General features: G+C 52.4%; 1 protein-coding gene across 1 annotated transcript in view; it reads right to left on the bottom strand.

Annotated features, from left to right (window-relative positions):
• Positions 1-414: 414 nt before the first annotated feature.
• GAB4 (GRB2 associated binding protein family member 4) overlaps positions 415-19,959 on the bottom strand; it is a 58,513-nt gene continuing 38,968 nt past the window's right edge. Inside the window, exons 5-15 of the mRNA XM_028828027.2 lie at positions 17,714-18,294; positions 16,096-16,181; positions 12,504-12,768; positions 12,002-12,092; positions 10,866-11,446; positions 9,558-9,643; positions 6,584-6,848; positions 6,074-6,164; positions 5,668-5,764; positions 4,582-4,689; positions 415-3,693 (exon numbers count right to left, since the gene is read on the bottom strand). Coding sequence (XP_028683860.2) covers positions 3,550-3,693; positions 4,582-4,689; positions 5,668-5,764; positions 6,074-6,164; positions 6,584-6,848; positions 9,558-9,643; positions 10,866-11,446; positions 12,002-12,092; positions 12,504-12,768; positions 16,096-16,181; positions 17,714-18,294 — 2,395 coding nt within the window. The 3' untranslated portion in view covers positions 415-3,549. The remainder of the gene's footprint in view (positions 3,694-4,581; positions 4,690-5,667; positions 5,765-6,073; positions 6,165-6,583; positions 6,849-9,557; positions 9,644-10,865; positions 11,447-12,001; positions 12,093-12,503; positions 12,769-16,095; positions 16,182-17,713; positions 18,295-19,959) is intronic.

Below are 19,959 nucleotides of genomic sequence, written 5' to 3'. Positions count from 1 at the left end.
AGCCACGCTCACAGAGCCCAGGATCAGCCTTCACCACAGGTTTCCCACTCCAGAGCCTGCACCCGGCTCCTTTCCTGGACCCCACCCTATCCTCGAGTTGAAGCAGAGAAGTGGGGCATGTACAGAGCCTGGGAGCAGCCCTTACCACTGGGTCCCCAAGCACCATGCCTGCAGTGCCATTTGGGAGAACATGGTACAGGTAAAAAGGCACCAGGGACCTCAAGGGCTGCCCCACTTGTGCAGTGGGTGGAGGGGAGCTGTGAGATGTCAGACCTCAGGGACCCGTGCCAGAGGCCCAGTGGACACAGACACAGATGAGGCCCTCTCAGAACCCACCACTAGACACCCTTCTGAGAAAGACGAATTGGCAGATGCTAGCACAATGTCCAGTTTACAGATTAGGAAAACAGATTCTGTGATAAAGAGAATTTATTTTCTTTCTGAGCCAGGAAAACTACTTATTTCCTACTTAAGATGAAGTGAACAGACTGGCACAGTGGCCTTCCTGGGTCATTGGAGAAATGATTCTGAAACGCTTTTCTTGTTGACAGTGTGTGTCTGTGCCTACCCAGGGCAGCCAGGTGCTCAGGCTCACCCCAAGGTGGGACTTCAGTGAGTATGGGCTCCACTCCCAGAGAGACCCAAGCAGCCCACCCTGGGCTGTATTCCTCATGCACTTCACTGTTGTCCTGCTCCAGTGCCTCAGTACAAAGGAGCCTGCCAGCACGAGGCCTGTCCCGTGGCCACAGCAGAAACGACAACCACTTGAGCACACTCCTGTCACCCCAGGTCTGCTCACAGGGTAAATACACATAATAAAAGTTGTAGAAAAAAATGGATTAACTTCAGTGATTAGGCACCAACAGTGATTTGAAAAATGAAATGTCAGTTTTAAATGGTACCAAGTCAAGAACTTAAGACGGGGCTTCTCGCCCATTTTCTCTTAAGGAGAAACCAAACATTCTGTACAAAATGATTCTAAACAGCAAGATACAAGTAGCCAACAAATAAAAACAAGCACACACATTGCCGGACCGAATATGCCAGCCTGACTCTGCAGTGGGCTCTCAGCAGGCAGACGGCCATTGTCCCAGGCCCCAGGGGCCTGGTGTATCCCAGAATGATGCCCTTAGTGCTCTGCAGGTCAGCCTCCCCTCCCCCACACTTCCTAGATCAAGGCCCAGGCCCAGAACGGCAGTGCTCACTTCCCTGTCCTGCATCTCCCTGGAGGTCACAGTCATACCGGTGGTGCTGTGCCAGGGCCTGGGACTGAGATGACAGCCTCACAGCATGCTGAAGGACCACAAGGCAGACTGCAGCTGAGCCTATGATCCCACAACCAGAATGGTTGTGCTTCTGCCATAGGAATGCGGTCTGTTTGACTGGTTTGAACTAAAGAAGTTGTCCATATCAAGCCAGGGAGGGACTGGCTAATTGGCCAAAGCTCTGGTGTTGCTCATCCCTCGTGATGCAGATCCTCCAGAAAGAAGTAACAGAGCAAGGAGCTCCCCGAGACCAGTAGAGCCTCAGCCTAGGAAGGGGCCAGAAAATATCAAATCCAACTACCCACTCCACAGATGGAAAAGCAAGGTCCTAGGGAGATGTCCTTGCCCCTGCTTCTCATTGTTCCCACCTGACTGCTCTCTAACTTTGCAGGTGGTGGGGGTGGGTGAAGAAGGCTCCCCTGGAGAGCCCAGCAGGACAAGCCCTCATGTGAGTTGCACTGGCTGAGGTGTCCCTTTTTGGGGTCTCACTCATGGCCAGGCCACCAGGGGAGGTGGATTTTAACCTCATGATAGGTCCAAGGACCCCTGTATTAAGCTGAGTTGACTTTTCCTTCTGGGCTGGTGGGTGGAGGGGTGGATACATGCTAGACATGACTGGAGTTCAGGCTTGGGAATAGAGCTCTGCTTCCAATAGGCCTGTGTCCTCTTCTCTTGCCCTTCTTTCCATCTCCACCCTAATCTCACCCTCAGGGTTTTGGTGGTCACAGGAACCAAGAGCTAGAAGGAACCCCTCTGGAGATGGGACTTCAACACCTCAGTCTCTGAAGCCTCCACCAGGTTCATGCACGCCACGCACACTCAGAACACGCAGCACTTTCTCAGCAGCCTGGGATCAACAAGGAAGGTGACTGGGCTGGGAACTGAGATCAATACTGGGCCCCATTGTAGTCAGCTGGGGACAGGGAACAGCAGTTAAGAGCTGCACTGTATGGGGTCTCTTGCAGAGGACCTTACAGGGACACAGTCAGGGCTGGGCCAGTCATCCAGCACCCTGCACACTCTGCCCAGTGTGGCCACCCGGCCATCACCATTCCAACTGTGGAAGCACAAAGGCCCGGCCCCTGCAGTTCTGAGCAGCTGGACCTGCACTCCAAAGTCCCTTTGGTCCCTCAGCACAAGGCTTTTCCAGTCTGTCGTTCCTTCTTCCTCCACTGCACCCTGGCCCTGCCCTCCTTCCCTGTAAAAATCTGACCTAACTTCCTCTCAAGCCTAACTCAGGCACCCCTTGTCCTAAAAACCACCTTCTCTGCCTCCACTCCCTGAGGAGTTTCCACTTTCTGGGCACCCCATCAGCATCTTCAGCCCATCTTGCCCATCACCACCGTCTGCGTCCTTGTCCTTTCCCTCACTGATGTGACCTTGTCAAGTTTGGGAAAAGGTCTGATAGACTCCTGTGTCCTCAGTGCCTAAGCCCGGGGCCTGGCCACCTGAGCCAGGGGAGAGGGCTCCTGCTGAGGCGTACATCCCCAGAAGCTGACCAGGCCCCTGGTCTGGTGAAGTGTGGCACTCACAGGTGCTGACAGGGTGTGGAGGCCGCCTCCATCAAACCCTGTGGGCAGTCATTTTTTGGAGGAGGAAAGTCTATTCACCCCAAGGTAGGTTGAAGTGTCTGCTCTGCCCTGTTCATTCTGAAACTCTTAATGTTTTCCCTTCCTTTTGCCTTTCCCTCTCTGCCTCTCCCACCCAGGAGCAGCTGCCATACTCTGGCCTCAGTCTGAAAGTGGGAGACCCTGCAGGTAAGAGCTGCCTTGCTGGGTCTAAGGATCTAATTCCTTTGCTTCTCAAGACCACCTTTAACCTTCCTTCTCAACTATCTCAACGTCTGATGGCCTTGCCTCTCCCCTGACCAAAAAATGCCAGGGCTGAAAAGGTCCATGTCCACTGTGGCCTGCGGGCCTCGGGTCCCAGGGTCAGCAGGGTAGCTCCTCATGTTCCAGGATTGAGGGGAACAGCCCAAAGGCTAGAGGGAAGAGGCTGAGGACCGTGAGCGAAGTGTGAGTGTGGAAATCTGTTGGGAGCCTGGGTCTGAGGAGCAGGAAGAGACTGAGGATGCTTGCTGGCAACCGCTCCTAGCAAGGGGGTGAAGGTGGGGACCACAGCCAGCCAAAGGCAGACGTGGGCCCCGAGTAGGCAGAGGATGTGCCTGGATCAGGCCTCTGCTCTCTGGATAAGGGATGCGGTCCCTGATACCACAGAGCTGTAGAGTGTGGAGGAGCAGCTCTGAAGCACTGTCCTGGCCCTGCTCTGGTTTTGGTGGCCCAAGTCACAGCTTGGCACCCCTGGGAGGCTCCAAGGACTGCCGCAGGCACATCTGTTCATGCATGGTCTTCTGCAGGGCCCAGGTCTTCTCCAGATCCACCTGGACATAGTCCACCTTCTCCCCAGACGTGACAGAGCCTATGGATGACTGAGGGACAGAGGGTGGAAGTGGGAGTGGGAGTGTCTGTGAGTTCCTGGTGAGGAAGGACAGGCTGAGGAGGGGGCTCTCCCAAACTGTCTCAGGGGGAAAGGAACCTCCGCCTCCTGCTCTCAGCAGCCTGTGGGGCCTGGGCTTTAAAGCCTCAACTCCAGGCTAACCTCTCCTGCTGCTGGATGCCACAGCCCTGCCAGCACTTCTCATCTCCCAGCTCGCAGGAAGAGCCAGGCCCTTCTCTGGCCCAAAGATTGGTCAAGGCCTTCCCCTCTAAACACTTATCCAGGGCAGGAAATTTCCCAGGTGTCAACAAGCACCAGCCTAGGCCTTTCCAGGGGTGCCTCGGTGAGCCCTATCTCCCCAAAGGGGGCAATGCACAGAGGTGGAGCTCTCCACCCTGCTGTCTAGACAGGCTGGCTACTGTCTAGTAGTAGACACTGCTTTACTGTCTACCAGTAGGTGTGCTTTCTCGGGAGGCTTTCCGGGGCCCCGAAGTCCCTTCTGACACCCCCGCATCAATGGCTGAGCTCTGGAACCCTCCCACACAGTGAGTTCTCCTCATAGAAGAGTTTGGCCTGGAGCCAGGTTGCTGAGTCCTGGGTCTCTCCTGATTTATTCCGCAACCTCCACAGATCAGGTCTCCACACCGTCATCTGTCTGTCTCTACAGGGAGTCAGGGCAGGCTGATGAAGGCACCATGCTGAGAGGGAAGGAACAGGAGCCCCAAGATCCAGATCAGAGCACCACTGAGCATAAGAGCCAGGCACTGGGCTGGCAGTGGCAGCCCAGCAGCCCGGTGCTGCTGGTGCTGAAGGGCCTGGCCCCACAGTCTCTCTCCCAGGACCCAAGGACTCTGCCCAAGCCCAGCTCCACCCCAGGCACCTTGCTCGGCTGGAAGTCCAGGGCCACGTAGTGGATGGTACCAGTGCTCCTTGGCAGGGCTGAACTGCTGGTGCCACCGGAAACAGGAAATGCAGATGCCGCGTTCTGCTGTCACAAGGAGGAAAATCCTACAAATGAGTTTAGGACACAGACAGACGCAGCACCCAGTGGATCACACCTGTGGGTGTAGCTGCGAGCCTACTGGGTCCTACTCTGAGCCATGCACTGGGGCACACTCTGCTCATTCAAACCCTCTCAGCAGTCCTGTGAGCCAGGTGTTACTACTGTGCCTCTCCTTCATACACTAGATGCTGCACCCAATCAGTCCTCTGAAACTTCCACCCATGGCCCAGAGTGGGTCCATCCTACAAAGCAGCTGCCTCCACCTCCAGCTCCCAGACATCAGCAGTGCCCACCACCCCAGGCTGCACGGAGCCTACTCCCTTACTGCCCACCACCCCGGGCTACATGGAGCCTACTCCCTTGGCAGCCCTCCAGGAGACACACAGGGTCCCCCAGCCTCCTCCCTAGAAGGCTGCCACCTTGCTGGGACATTCCTGAAGTGTGGCTCTGGTGAGAAAAGCGGCCACCCTGGGCTCTGGGTTTTGGCTGCTTTGCTGGTTGGCTGGCTCATTCTTCCGGTATCTATGCAGCAACTATCAAGTGCTGGTCATGATGCCCTCTTCAGTGCCAATCTAACGGGTGTCCTGTGGTCCACCTGCATCTCCACGTCTCTCACAGCCCTCACCACGGTGAGGCATGTACATTTGTGTCTCCCCATGGCCAACAAGACACCTCCAACTCTGCCCCTTCCAGGGCAGGGCCCACCTGTACCACCATCGTGAGGGCGAGGCGGGCTGCCTCTGCTCTTCAAGTTCCAGACTTCCTTAAGGGGAAACCATCATATTCCTAACCCTGATGATTGCCTGATATGCCTGTGCTCAAGAAGGCTTGCAACAGGAGACCAAATCACACCTGACTGGGCTGGGGTGAGTCAGCTGGGGTAGATACGCTGGGAACCAGGGACGTGAGTGTGGGTCCCAGGGGACTCTGAGAGGAGGCTTACAGTGACCCCCAAGGACTCACCAAAAAAATCTCTCTCTCTCCACTGTCTTCTGAGTCTGTGCTGGTGATGCTCTGCATGGAGATGGGGTATTGGGAGGAGCTGGAGTAAAAGGTGTGGCTGTCGTGGGAAGAAGGCAAGGAGGACATCCTGCGTGGGGCTCAGGGCTTCTGTCAGGGCTCCAGCCTCCAGCTGGGCCCTGACTTGAAGCATCCAGACCTCACACTGTTACCAGATCAAGAACTGACGGGGCAGGGATCATTATTCCCCCTTTACAGATGAGAAGGCCGCCACGCCTCATGAGACACAGTCAAGATCAGCTATGTCCAGATCAACATCAGCGTCCAGTTTCCTGACCACAAACCAATGGCCATCCCACTCACTCCACCAACCCGAACCAAGCTCCTGTTTCCACTGACAGACACTCACCTGGTCCCAGACCAGGACTCTGTGACAGGTGGCTTGAAGGAGAGCTCACTGATGACCCTGTTGTTTCTCAGGTTGGATGGTGTTGGATTTGCTGGAGCAGGAAAAGAACCTTCAGTCATCAGCCAGGTCTGGTTCCCTGTGGCCAGAATGATCCCCACCCAGGTATCCCACTCCTTCCTTGAACCCTGTGCTGGGCCAAGGCCACAAGGTGAGGTCATAGCAGCCTGGAACCTGAACTCTAGCTCTTCTTCCTGGTCTACACGTGGAGGGCACAGACCAAACTTCACTGGACACCTGCTGTGAGCCAGGGCCACTGTCCCAGACACTCTCCTTCCAAACAAACCCAGGAAGTAGGAGTTACTATCTTCATTTCACAGAGAAGAAAACTGAGGCTCAGAGAATTCACATGACTTGCCAAAGTCAGACGTTCCACATCCAGGATCCACCTGACCCCTAAGCGAATGAAGAATCCCTGGACATTGTCAAGAGATAGAATGGGGAAAGACTTACCTTTCCGGTTAGGCTTGAGGCTGCGGTTGACAGGGGGCAGCTGGACCTCATGTCCCTGGCTGACATCTTGGTGCACAGAAAGCTCCATGAGTGGGAAGCCAAGCAGGCTAAAGCAAACAGGACATGAGCCCACAGCGGTGCAGACACCCTGAGAATCGCTGCTTGCTTGCTCCACAGCCACAAGGGTAGGGAAGCCTGGGTTCATGGGCACACAGCTGTCCTCAGAAGCAATGCTGTCCGACAGGCCCACGAGTGCTTTTCCTGGCTAGGAAGGGGAAAGTGAAAGAAACACAGCTATCACCAGCAAGAACAAGATAGGAATGAGAATTTCTAGACAAGGCCAAAAAGAGTCATGATTGGGTGTTCTGAACGAAACTCTTGATCACCTTGGCTGGGGGCTGCCGTCTTCAGCAGCCACCAGAGGCCCAGACAGAAGAGCTCCAGCCAGGAACCCCATGCATGGGGCCCCTCTGGGCAGCCTCAGGGGTCAGACTTTGGAGCAGCTTCCATGACACAGTCACACGTAAAAGTGGAAGAGTTTTCAGTTCTTACAGGCCCTGGGAGGTCAGGGAGCACAGACAAAGAGAGCAACAGGAAAGAGGGTGGCAACTGGCAGTGTATCTTGCGGAATGGGGTGTGGATCACTTAATTAAGGTTGGAGTAAATGCCTGGATGATCCATTTAAAGGGAGCAGCAAGACAGTGGCGAGCCCAGTCTGCTGGCTGGGGGAGGTGAGTCTAAGTTCCTATCTCTGGCCACTGACTGAAGCCACATGGGTGTGATGTAGAACTGAAAACCGTCGGGGTGACTAAGTTCTCTGCCTCTGTTCTGAGAAAGTTAAACCTGCATTCAATGTGGATGCCAGGGCAGCATACAATTATAAGCCTTCATTACATGGGGAGGGCTACACATTGAAGCTATCAGAGTGACCCTGGAAAGACTCTGAAATCAGAGTAGAGGCAAGAAAAAATGAGATGTCTGGGCCCTTCTAGCTCTCAGGACCCCATGGGGTCCAACTACAATTTGTGACAAATCTATAGGATAAAATATCTTTAGTGGCTGGGTCCACTCTGGTTTCTGGATGCTGGACCCAAGCAGAAGGCAGCACAGGCTATGCACCATGCAGGTGTGGCCTCAAGACCCACCATCCACCTCAAGTCCTGACTCAGCACTGGCGGGTGTGGGGAAAAGAAAGAGAGATCAGACTGTTACTGTGTCTGTGTAGAAAGAAGTAGACATAAGAGACTCCATTTTGTTCTGTATTTGAGATACTATTAACCTGTAACCCTACCCCTAACTCTGTCCTTGCCAGAGACATGTGCTGTGGTGACTCAAGGTTTAATGGATTTGGGACAGTGCAGGATGTGCTTTGTTCAAAAAGTGCCTGAAGGCAGTACGCTTGTGAAAAGTCATCACCATTCTCTTAATCTCAAGTACCCAGGGACACATACACTGCGGAAAGTTGCAGGGACCTCTGCCTGGGAAAGCTAGGAATTGTCCAAGGTTTCTCCCCATGTGATAGTCTGAAATATGGCCTTGTGGGAAGGGAAAGACCTGATCGTCCAACACCCATGAAGGGTCTGTGCTGAGGAGGATTAGTATAAGAGGAAAGAAGGCCTCTGGGCAGTTGAGATAGAGAAAGGCATCTGTCTCCTGTCCGTTCCTGGGCAATGGAACGCCTCACTGTAAAACCTGACTGCATGTTCTATTTACTGAGATAGGAGAAAACCGCCTTAGGACTGAAGGTGGGACGTGCTGCAGTGCGGCTCTTTATGCACTAAAAAGGTTTATGGAGATGTTTGCATATGCATATCAAGGCACAGCACTTTTCCTTAAACTTATTCACGTCACAGAGATCTTCATTCACATGTCTTTCTGCTGACCTTCTCCCTCCTATATTCCTATTTGTCCTGCCACTTCCCCTTTTCCAAGATGGTAAAGATAATGATCAATAAATACTGAGGGAACTCAGAGACAGGTGCTGGCGTGGGTCCCCTGGGCCCACTTTTCCTTTGTCTCTGTGTCTCATTTCTTTCCTCAAGTCTCTCATTCCACCCAAGGAGAAACGCCCAAAGGTGTGGAGGGGCAGGCCACCCCTTCAGGCAGGTCAGCATCTCAGGCCCTGATCAAGGCAAGGACCATATCAGATGTCTTGGCCCTGGAAGGTGAGGTGTGGGGCGAGGTGCACTTCAGCAGACAAGGAGATTCCTCTCCCCCAACGGCTGTGATTAGCAGACAAGGTATCAGGGAGGTACAGGGAGCTTGGGGCTCACTCAGGCTTGTGGGTGACCATCAAGCTGCAGTCAGAGCTGCCACAGAGTTGTGCAATGCAGCAGACCTAGGTACAGCCTTCCTCCAGCTCCTGCCCCATCTGCCCTCTGCCTTGGTTACCTAATTCCCACCATCTTTATAAGGGGCCTGAAGCCAGGCTTTGTTGCTTGTCTGACACCTTGGACAACTGTGGTTACCCTTTCCAGGTGGCAGCCTGGAATCCATCCACCTCACCTGACTCTGAGTACTGCCCTTCCCTTGAGGCTCACATGGAAGCACCCCTTCTCCAGAGGATCTCCTGGATAAGGTTGCTGAATCACATCACCCACCACCCCGGTAGCCTGTCCCCTCCGCCTACCCATACCAAAGGCTCACAGGGAAGCACTCCTGCTCCAGGGGACCTCATGGGTTAGAGCACCTGCTTAGAGCACCCAGAACCCCAGCATTCTGCACCCTCTGCTACCCACAGGGCTGGTGAGCCTTGTGATCCCATCTACTTAAGTACTCACTTTCTTCCAGACCTGGATACCTGTATCTCACTTATCCAAAAACTGAACCTATGATTCTGAACTGAGGCAAGAACCCAGGCAGGCTCCTAGGAGGGAGATGCTGTCACCCTTTGGGGGATGTGCTTTTAGTTCCCTGGAGTGTGACCTTTACCTCCCTGAGCCAGCCTGGGGACCCCTGGTTCAGTCATACTCACCAGGAAAGAACTGACTCCCTCATGCATGGACTCAGCAGGCCAGCCGGCATTCCCTCCACCATGCCGGGGGTACTTGCAGGAGGAAGCTATGACAGAGGAAGGAGATCCGCATGTATCACAGCTGATCCATGTGTTGATGCCTCCCACACCCTCCCCAGTGCTGCTCAGGGTCTCACTGACGCTCCAGAGGACACGACTCTCCACCCCAAATGACAAGGTGTTACCTCTAACACATCCTTGCTCCCTACCACAACTCCTCCTGAGTTTCCAGGTCCAGCTCCAGTGTTACCCACAGAGTGTCTCTCCTAGACATCTACCCACAGGACACACTTCTCCTTCAACTCCTATGGCACCCACCACCCATCCTCTTCACCCACCTGCCACCTCCAGGAACAGTAAAGAGGGCTTGTACTGACTTCTGCATATCGGTTTCATTTCATTGTGTACATAAATGTGAGCTCTGAACAGCAAACCTGTTTTATATATGTCTCTATCATTTCAATTTCACAGCACAAGGGCCTTGCTCAAATTGCTGAAACACTGAAAAGACTGCAAAGAGTTCTAACCCAGGATCCAGGACCTCAGCATGAGGTTCATCTTTGCCACTTCTGACTTGCAACCCTGAATAAGCCTAAGTACCACGGGCCTCATATAAAACAGAGAAAACAAGGCTTTGCCCCACCAAACTCCCTCATAACGGGAAGAACAAACAAAGGCTCTGCAAGATGTAAGAATGGATGCAAAAGGAAAGGAGTTACTATTGATCTATTTCTTTTCATTGAGGAGAAGAGGTTATATGCAGATATAAAATACTCTCAGTGGAAAACAAATGACAAAAAAATCTAGGTATTTCAAATACAAGTTTAGACTTCAAAGAGATCCAAATATAGGTTGGAAAATATTTTGAAGATCTCGTTTTGTTTCAACTGTGAGTCCACACTGGTTTGGCTCTAGTTTGGACTGATCTCCTCAATTTCTATTTTAAGTCTTTGCTTTGATTTACACATACATACACGATTATTTAGAATTCCAAACCCATAATGTGCTGTACTGCAACGAAGAATGTTCTGTCTCCCTTAGTAGAGGCTGAGTCTGCCACAGTCTTGCCACTGTGGTTGTCTACTAACAGCCTCCAGTGCTGGGGGACACAGCGGTCTCAAGGTCCAGACAGGAGATGAACTTGACTATCAGTGACCTGAGTGGCTCCCAAGTCTCCCTTGGCCATGGGAGACCAAGGACTAGCTAACCACTGAGAACCCGGTGCCACCTCCCCTCTCCCTCTATTTCTCGGTGAGGGCTCATACTGACCTTGGCAACATCGGCTGTTGTCTATTGCAGGAAGGGTATTCCGCCTGGGGATGGCAGCGTCAATGGACCACCTGCTGCTTTCACTGACTGAAGGTCTCTGCTGAGGGCTGCCCCACTGACATGCTTCTGCCTGACTTGCCTTGGGCAGGGGAAGGGAGCCAATAGGCCCAGGAGTGGCCATGGCCGTGGCACAGAGGTTCTTGTCTAACGTGACTGTCCTAGGGATCTGGTGCGCTGAGAGTGGGATGGCCGGAACACCACTGTTGTTCACCAGGTGGCCCCCAAACTCCTGGCACAGGGTGCTTCTGGGTGCCTTGAAGGGGTACACACCCTCATTATCTGCCTCAGAGCCTGTGAGGCTGCCTCTGGTGTGGCCATGGGAGGCCAGGCTCCAGGGGGTTCTGCAGGTGCTGCCTCTGAATTCTGTATTGTGCTGGCTCGGCTTGGAAAGGCTATGGAAGCCATGGATGTGACCACTGACTCCATCGACACTGCATTCACTGTGCTGGGCAAGATTTTGCACAGCTGTGCTTCTCCTCATGGGGAATGGGGCCCTGGAGCCCTGCGAGAAGCTGGCACTCCTAAGACAGAGAAAGAAGGGAAGGGGCAGGGGTGAGAGGAGTGCCCCAGGGAGGCAGACGGGGAAGTTCACAGCCCCATGTAGTGAGATGGTATGGAGAAAACACAGGAAGAGGAATTGGGCAGACCTGAGGTTTGTCTAGTTTGGGAGTTCACTACCTTGTGGCCTTGAGCATTTTCCCTTTCTGAATCAGTATCTCCATCTATAAAATGGTGATTAAAAACTCATTTTGCAGGTTGCTTAGAAATCAGACTCTATAAGAAGGCAAGGAGTACATCCTGCGTGGGGCTCAGGGCTTCTGTCAGGGCTCCAGCCTCCAGCTGGCCCTGACTTGAAGCATCCAGACCTCACACTGTTACCAGATCAAGAACTGACGGGGCAGGGATCATTATTCCCCCTTTACAGATGAGAAGGCCGCCACCCCTCATGAGACACAGTCAAGATCAGCTATGTCCAGGTCAACATCAGCATCCAGTTTCCTGACCACAAGCCAATGGCCATCCCACTCACTCCACCAACCCGAACCAAGCTCCTGTTTCCACTGACAGACACTCACCTGGTCCCAGACCAGGACTCTGTGACAGGTGGCTTGAAGGAGAGCTCACTGATGACCCTGTTGTTTCTCAGGTTGGATGGTGTTGGATTTGCTGGAGCAGGAAAAGAACCTTCAGACATCAGCCAGGTCTGGTTCCCTGTGGCCAGAATGATCCCCACCCAGGTATCCCACTCCTTCCTTGAACCCTGTGCTGGGCCAAGGCCACAAGGTGAGGTCATAGCAGCCTGGAACCTGAACTCTAGCTCTTCTTCCTGGTCTACACGTGGAGGGCACAGACCAAACTTCACTGGACACCTGCTGTGAGCCAGGGCCACTGTCCCAGACACTCTCCTTCCAAACAAACCCAGGAAGTAGGAGTTACTATCTTCATTTCACAGAGAGAGGCTCAGAGAACTCATATAACTTGCCAAAGTCAGACGTTCCACATCCAGGATCCACCTGACCCCTAAGCGAATGAAGAATCCCTGGACATTGTCAAGAGATAGAATGGGGAAAGACTTACCTTTCCGGTTAGGCTTGAGGCTGCGGTTGACAGGGGGCAGCTGGACCTCATGTCCCTGGCTGACGTCTTGGTGCACAGAAAGCTCCGTGAGTGGGAAGCCAAGCAGGTCAAAGCAAACAGGACATGAGCCCACAGCGGTGCAGACACCCTGAGAATCACTGCCTGCTTGCTCCACAGCCACCAGGGTAGGGAAGCCTGGGTTCATGGGCACACAGCTGTCCTCAGAAGCAATGCTGTCCGACAGGCCCACGAGTGCTTTTCCTGGCTAGGAAGGGGAAAGTGAAAGAAACACAGCTATCACCAGCAAGAACAAGATAGGAATGAGAATTTCTAGACAAGGCCAAAAAGAGTCATGATTGGGTGTTCTGAACGAAACTCTTGATCACCTTGGCTGGGGGCTGCCGTCTTCAGCAGCCACCAGAGGCCCAGACAGAAGAGCTCCAGCCAGGAACCCCATGCATGGGGCCCCTCTGGGCAGCCTCAGGGGTCAGACTTTGGAGCAGCTTCCATGACACAGTCACACGTAAAAGTGGAAGAGTTTTCAGTTCTTACAGGCCCTGGGAGGTCAGGGAGCACAGACAAAGAGAGCAACAGGAAAGAGGGTGGCAACTGGCAGTGTATCTTGCGGAATGGGGTGTGGATCACTTAATTGAGGTTGGAGTAAATGCCTGGATGATCCATTTAAAGGGAGCAGCAAGACAGTGGCGAGCCCAGTCTGCTGGCTGGGGGAGGTGAGTCTAAGTTCCTATCTCTGGCCACTGACTGAAGCCACATGGGTGTGATGTAGAACTGGAAACCATCGGGATGACTAAGTCCTCTGCCTCTGTTCTGAGAAAGTTAAACCTGCATTCAATGTGGATGCCAGGGCAGCATACAATTATAAGCCTTCATTACATGGGGAGGGCTACACATTGAAGCTATCAGAGTGACCCTGGAAAGACTCTGAAATCAAGGTAGAGGCAGGAAAAAATGAGATGTCTGGGCCCTTCTAGCTCTCAGGACCCCATGGGGTCCAACTACAATTTGTGACAAATCTATAGGATAAAATATCTTTAGTGGTTGGGTCCACTCTGGTTTCTGGATGCTGGACCCAGGCAGAAGGCAGCACAGGCCGTGCACCATGCAGGTGTGGCCTCAAGACCCACCATCCACCTCAAGTCCTGACTCAGCACTGGCGGGTGTGGGGAAAAGAAAGAGAGATCAGACTGTTACTGTGTCTGTGTAGAAAGAAGCAGACATAAGAGACTCCATTTTGTTCTGTATTTGAGATGCTATTTACCTGTAACCCTACCCCCAACGCTGTCCTTGCCAGAGACATGTGCTGTGGTGACTCAAGGTTTAATGGATTTGGGGCAGTGCAGGGTGTGCTTTGTTTAACAAGTGCCTGAAGGCAGTACGCTTGTGAAAAGTCATCACCATTCTCTTAATCTCAAGTACCCAGGGACACATACACTGCGGAAAGTTGCAGGGACCTCTGCCTAGGAAAGCTAGGAATTGTCCAAGGTTTCTCCCCATGTGATAGTCTGAAATATGGCCTTGTGGGAAGGGAAAGACCTGATCGTCCAACACCCATGAAGGGTCTGTGCTGAGGAGGATTAGTATAAGAGGAAAGAAGGCCTCTGGGCAGTTGAGATAGAGAAAGGCATCTGTCTCCTGTCCGTCCCTGGGCAATGGAACATCTCAGTGTAAAACCCGATTGTATGTTCTATTTACTGAGATAGGAGAAAACCACCTCAGGACTGAAGGTGGGATGTGCTAGCTGCTCTTTATGTACTAAAAAGGTTTATGGAGATGTTTGCATATGCTTATCAAGGCACAGCACTTTTCCTTAAACTTATTCATGTCACAGAGATCTTCATTCACATGTCTTTCTGCTGACCTTCTCCCTCCTATGATCCTATTTGGTAAAGGTAAAGATAATGGTAGAGATAAAGATCAATAAATACGGAGGGAACTCAAGAGACCAGTGCTGGCGTGGGTCCTCTGTATGCTGAGCACGGGTCCCCTGGGCCCATTTTTTCTTTGTCTCTGTGTCTCATTTCTTTTCTCAAGTCTCTCATTCCACCTAACGAGAAACGCCCACAGGTGTGGAGGGGCAGGCCACCCCTTCAGGCAAGTCAGCATCTTAGGCCCTGATCAAGGCAAGGATCATATCAGATGTCTTGGCTCTGGAAGGTGAGGTGTGGGGCGAGGTGCACTTCTGCAGACAAGGAGATTCCTCTCCCCCAACGGCTGTGATTAACAGACAAGGTATCAGGGAGGTACAGGGAGCTTGGGGCTCACTCAGACTTGTGGGTGACCATCAAGCTGCAGTCAGAGCTGCCACAGAGTTGTGCAATGCAGCAGACCTAGGTACAGCCTTCCTCCAGCTCCTGCCCCATCTACCCTCTGCCTTGGTTACCTAATTCCCACCATCTTTATAAGGGGCCTGAAGCCAGGCTTTGTTGCTTGTCTGACACCTTGGACAACTGTGGTTACCCTTTCCAGGTGGCAGCCTGGAATCCATCCACCTCACCTGACTCTGAGTACTGCCCTTGCCTTGAGGCTCACATGGAAGCACCCCTTCTCCAGAGGATCTCCTGGATAAGGTTGCTGAATCAGATCACCCACCACCCCGGTAGCCTGTCGCCTCTGCCTACCCATACCAAAGGCTCACAGGGAAGCACTCCTGCTCCAGGGGACCTCATGGGTTAGAGCACCTGCTTAGAGCACCCAAAACCCCAGCATTCTGTACCCTCTGCTACCCACAGGGCTGGTGAGCCTTGTGATCCTATCTACTTAAGTACTCACTTTCGGCCGGGCGCGGTGGCTCAAGCCTGTAATCCCAGCACTTTGGGAGGCCGAGACGGGCGGATCATGAGGTCAGGAGATCGAGACCATCCTGGCTAACCCGGTGAAACCCCGTCTCTACTAAAAAATACAAAAAACTAGCCGGGCGCGGTGGCGGGCGCCTGTAGTCCCAGCTACTCGGGAGGCTGAGGCAGGAGAATGGCGTGAACCCGGGAGGCGGAGCTTGCAGTGAGCTGAGATCCGGCCACTGCACTCCAGCCTGGGCGGCAGAGCGACTCTGTCTCAAAAAAAAAAAAAAAAAAAAAGCCGGGCGCGGTGGCTCAAGCCTGTAATCCCAGCACTTTGGGAGGCCGAGGCGGGCGGATCACAAGGTCAGGAGATCGAGACCACAGTGAAACCCCGTCTCTACTAAAAATACAAAAAATTAGCCGGGCGCAGTGGCGGGCGCCTGTAGTCCCAGCTACTCAGGAGGCTGAGGCAGGAGAATGGCGGGAACCCGGGAGGCGGAGCTTGCAGTGAGCCGAGATCGCGCCACTGCACTCCAGCCTGGGCAACAGCGTGAGACTCCGTCTCAAAAAAAAAAAAAAAAAAAAAAAAAAAGTACTCACTTTCTTCCAGACCTGGATACCTGTATCTCACTTATCCAAAAACTGAACCTATGATTCTGAACTGAGGCAAGAACCCAGGCAGGCTCCTAGGAGGGAGATGCTGTCACCCTTTGGGGGATGTGCTTTTAGTTCCCTGGAGTGTGACCTTTACCTCCCTGAGCCAGCCTGGGGACCCCTGGTTCAGTCATACTCACCAGGAAAGAACTGACTCCCTCATGCATGGACTCAGCAGGCCGGCCGGCATTCCCTCCACCATGCCGGGGGTACTTGCAGGAGGAAGCTATGACAGAGGAAGGAGATCCGCATGTATCACAGCTGATCCATGTGTTGATGCCTCCCACACCCTCCCCAGTGCTGCTCAGGGTCTCACTGACGCTCCAGAGGACACGACTCTCCACCCCAAATGACAAGGTGTTACCTCTAACACATCCTTGCTCCCTACCACAACTCCTCCTGGGTTTCCAGGTCCAGCTCCAGTGTTACCCACAGAGTGTCTCTCCTAGACATCTACCCACAGGATACACTTCTCCTTCAACTCCTATGGCACCCACCACCCATCCCCTTCACCCACCTGCCACCTCCAGGAACAGTAAAGAGGGCTTGTACTGACTTCTGCATATCGGTTTCATTTCATTGTGTACATAAATGTGAGCTCTGAACAGCAAACCTGTTTTATATATGTCTCTATCATTTCAATTTCACAGCACAAGGGCCTTGCTCAAATTGCTGAAACACTGAAAAGACTGCAAAGAGTTCTAACCCAGGATCCAGGACCTCAGCATGAGGTTCATCTTTGCCACTTCTGACTTGCAACCCTGAATAAGCCTAAGTACCACGGGCCTCATATAAAACAGAGAAAACAAGGCTTTGCCCCGCCAAACTCCCTCATAACGGGAAGAACAAACAAAGGCTCTGCAAGATGTAAGAATGGATGTAAAAGGAAAGGAGTTACTATTGATCTATTTCTTTTCATTGAGGAGAGGAGGTTATATGCAGATATAAAATATTCTCAGTGGAAAACAAATGACAAAAAAATCTAGGTATTTCAAATACAAGTTTAGACTTCAAACAAAGAGATCCAAATATAGGTTGGAAAATATTTTGAAGATCTCGTTTTGTTTCAACTGTGAGTCCACACTGGTTTGGCTCTAGTTTGGACTGATCTCCTCAATTTCTATTTTAAGTCTTTGCTTTGATTTACACATACATACACGATTATTTAGAATTTCAAACCCAGCCGGGCATGGTGGCTCAAGCCTGTAATCCCAGCACTTTGGGAGGCCGAGGCGGGCGGATCACGAGGTCAGGAGATCGAGACCATCCTGGCTAACACAGTGAAACCCCGTCTCTACTAAAAAACACAAAAAAACTAGCTGGGCGAGGTGGTGGGCGCCTGTAGTCCCAGCTACTCGGGAGGCTGAGGCAGAAGAATGGTGTAAACCCGGGAGGCCGAGCTTGCAGTGAGCTGAGATCTGGCCACTGCACTCCAGCCCTGGCGACAAGCAAGACTCCGTCTCAAAAAAAAAAAGAATTCCAAACCCATAATGTGCTGTACTGCAACGAAGAATGTTCTGTCTCCCTTAGTAGAGGCTGAGTCTGCCACAGTCTTGCCACTGTGGGTGTCTACTAACAGCCTCCAGTGCTGGGGTACCCAGCGGTCTCAAGGTCCAGACAGGAGATGAACTTGACTATCAGTGACCTGAGTGGCTCCCAAGTCTCCCTTGGCCATGGGAGACCAAGGACTAGCTAACCACTGAGAACCCGGTGCCACCTCCCCTCTCCCTCTATTTCTCGGTGAGGGCTCATACTGACCTTGGCAACATCGGCTGTTGTCTATTGCAGGAAGGGTATTCCGCCTGGGGATGGCAGCGTCAATGGACCACCTGCTGCTTTCACTGACTGAAGGTCTCTGCTGAGGGCTGCCCCACTGACATGCTTCTGCCTGACTTGCCTTGGGCAGAGGAAGGGAGCCAATAGGCCCAGGAGTGGCCATGGCTGTGGCACAGAGGTTCTTGTCTAACGTGACTGTCCTAGGGATCTGGTGCGCTGAGAGTGGGATGGCCGGAACACCACTGTTGTTCACCAGGTGGCCCCCAAACTCCTGGCACAGGGTGCTTCTGGGTGCCTTGAAGGGGTACACACCCTCATTATCTGCCTCAGAGCCTGTGAGGCTGCCTCTGGTGTGGCCATGGGAGGCCAGGCTCCAGGGGGTTCTGCAGGTGCTGCCTCTGAATTCTGTATTGTGCTGGCTCGGCTTGGAAAGGCTATGGAAGCCATGGATGTGACCGCTGACTCCATCGACACTGCATTCACTGTGCTGGGCAAGATTTTGCACGGCTGTGCTTCTCCTCAAGGGGAATGGGGCCCTGGAGCCCTGCGAGAAGCTGGCACTCCTAAGACAGAGAAAGAAGGGAAGGGGCAGGGGTGAGAGGAGGCCAGGACTGCCCCAGGGAGGCAGGCGGGGAAGTTCACAGCCCCATGTAGTGAGATGGTATGGAGAAAACACAGGAAGAGGAATTGGGCAGACCTGAGGTTTGTCTAGTTTGGGAGTTCACTACCTTGTGGCCTTGAGCATTTTCCCTTTCTGATTTAGTGTCTCCGTCTATAAAATGGTGATTAAAAACTCACTTTGCAGATTGCTTAGAAATCAGACTCTATTATATCTAGAGCTGGTATATCTATATCTGGGCTGTGATTAGCAGGGTGATCAGTTTCACCCCCACAAAACAGACAGCAGCAAGCCAGGTACACTGCCTATTGGTTCCCTGCTGTGAGCATTCCAGAATGTGCATGTCTGAATGCCCAGGCTGAGAAATGGTGGGGAGAGCTTTGAAGTGGGTGGCAGGAAGCAGCAAGCAAGTCATCTCATCTCTGAGTCTCAGTGTTCCCCTGTAAAGTAAACCAGCAGCTCATGGGTGTCAATGTGGTTAAGTTATAAAGAACTATTCAGAAGTAAGCAACAGATTCATCTTCTACCAGGTATTACGGTGGTTAGAGAGGCAATTAGAGGGAAAAGTTTCTCTCCCCAGAAACCTAAACATCCAAAGAAAAAATGGTTTCCTGTTTGGCAACTACATTTGAGATGGAAAAAGGTCTGAAGCCAGGCACAGTGGCTCACACCTGTAATCTCAGCACTTTAGGAAGCCCAAACAGGCAGGTGGCTTGAGTTCAAGAGTTCGAGACCAGCCTGGACAGCATGGTGAAAATCTCTCTCTTCAAAAAAACAAAACAAAAAAAATTAGCCGGGCATGGTGATATGCACCTGAAGTCCCAGTTACTTGGCTGGGAGGCTGAGGTAGGAGGATGGTTTGAGCCCAGGAGGCCGAGGCTGCAGTGAGCTGAGATCATGCTATTGCACTCTAGCTTGGGCAACAGATCCAGACCCTACCTCAGAAAAAGAAAAAAGTTTTGAATTATTAAAATGTAGGTTTTGGGAGATAAGGCAAGTAGTAAAAAGAGAATCAATGAATGAGAAGGGAGCTGTGTCATGTTCCAACGCTGCCACTGATAAGCTCTGTGTGCCTTCCTGATTGCCCCAGACATGACCCGGAAATCACAGTGATTTCCAAGTGTCCATCTGGCTCTGCAGCTCTACAGCCTTCGGCTTTATGAGAGTGGTTTGGAACTGGGTTCTATGTTCTGTGTGGGTGCTCTGGGAAACTGGAGGATGTAGTTTTGAGCAAGTATGGATCTAGGTCTTCTTCCCTATCTTTTATATTATTATTCCTCCTAGGATTTAATGTAGGGAAAAAAGTAAGACTGGATCCTTATAGCAGTGGTTCTCAGCCTCTTCATGGCCACAGGCATCTTTAAAAAGCTGAGCAAAAGCTCTTGGGGTATCTCCCCAGAATGAGGCATATCTCCCACACATGCACATTTGCAAGCTGTTTCTAGGGGTCATAGCCCTCTGAGACCAATTCGTGGAACTGCCTCACTGGTGTGCTCTCAGCCTATGGAGAGCTTTCCCTTAGGGACGTGGCCAAAGCTGGCCCAGAAGCTTAGAAAAATGAAGGGAAGCAGGTGTTCAGACCAGGCTACCTCCTCTGTGAACATGGGCC

The sequence above is a fragment of the Macaca mulatta genome, chromosome 10 (genome assembly GCF_049350105.2).
Source record: "Macaca mulatta isolate MMU2019108-1 chromosome 10, T2T-MMU8v2.0, whole genome shotgun sequence".
NCBI lineage: Eukaryota > Metazoa > Chordata > Mammalia > Primates > Cercopithecidae > Macaca > Macaca mulatta.
Note: the sequence above shows the minus strand (reverse complement) of the source record. Positions and strands in the feature narration are given on the sequence as shown.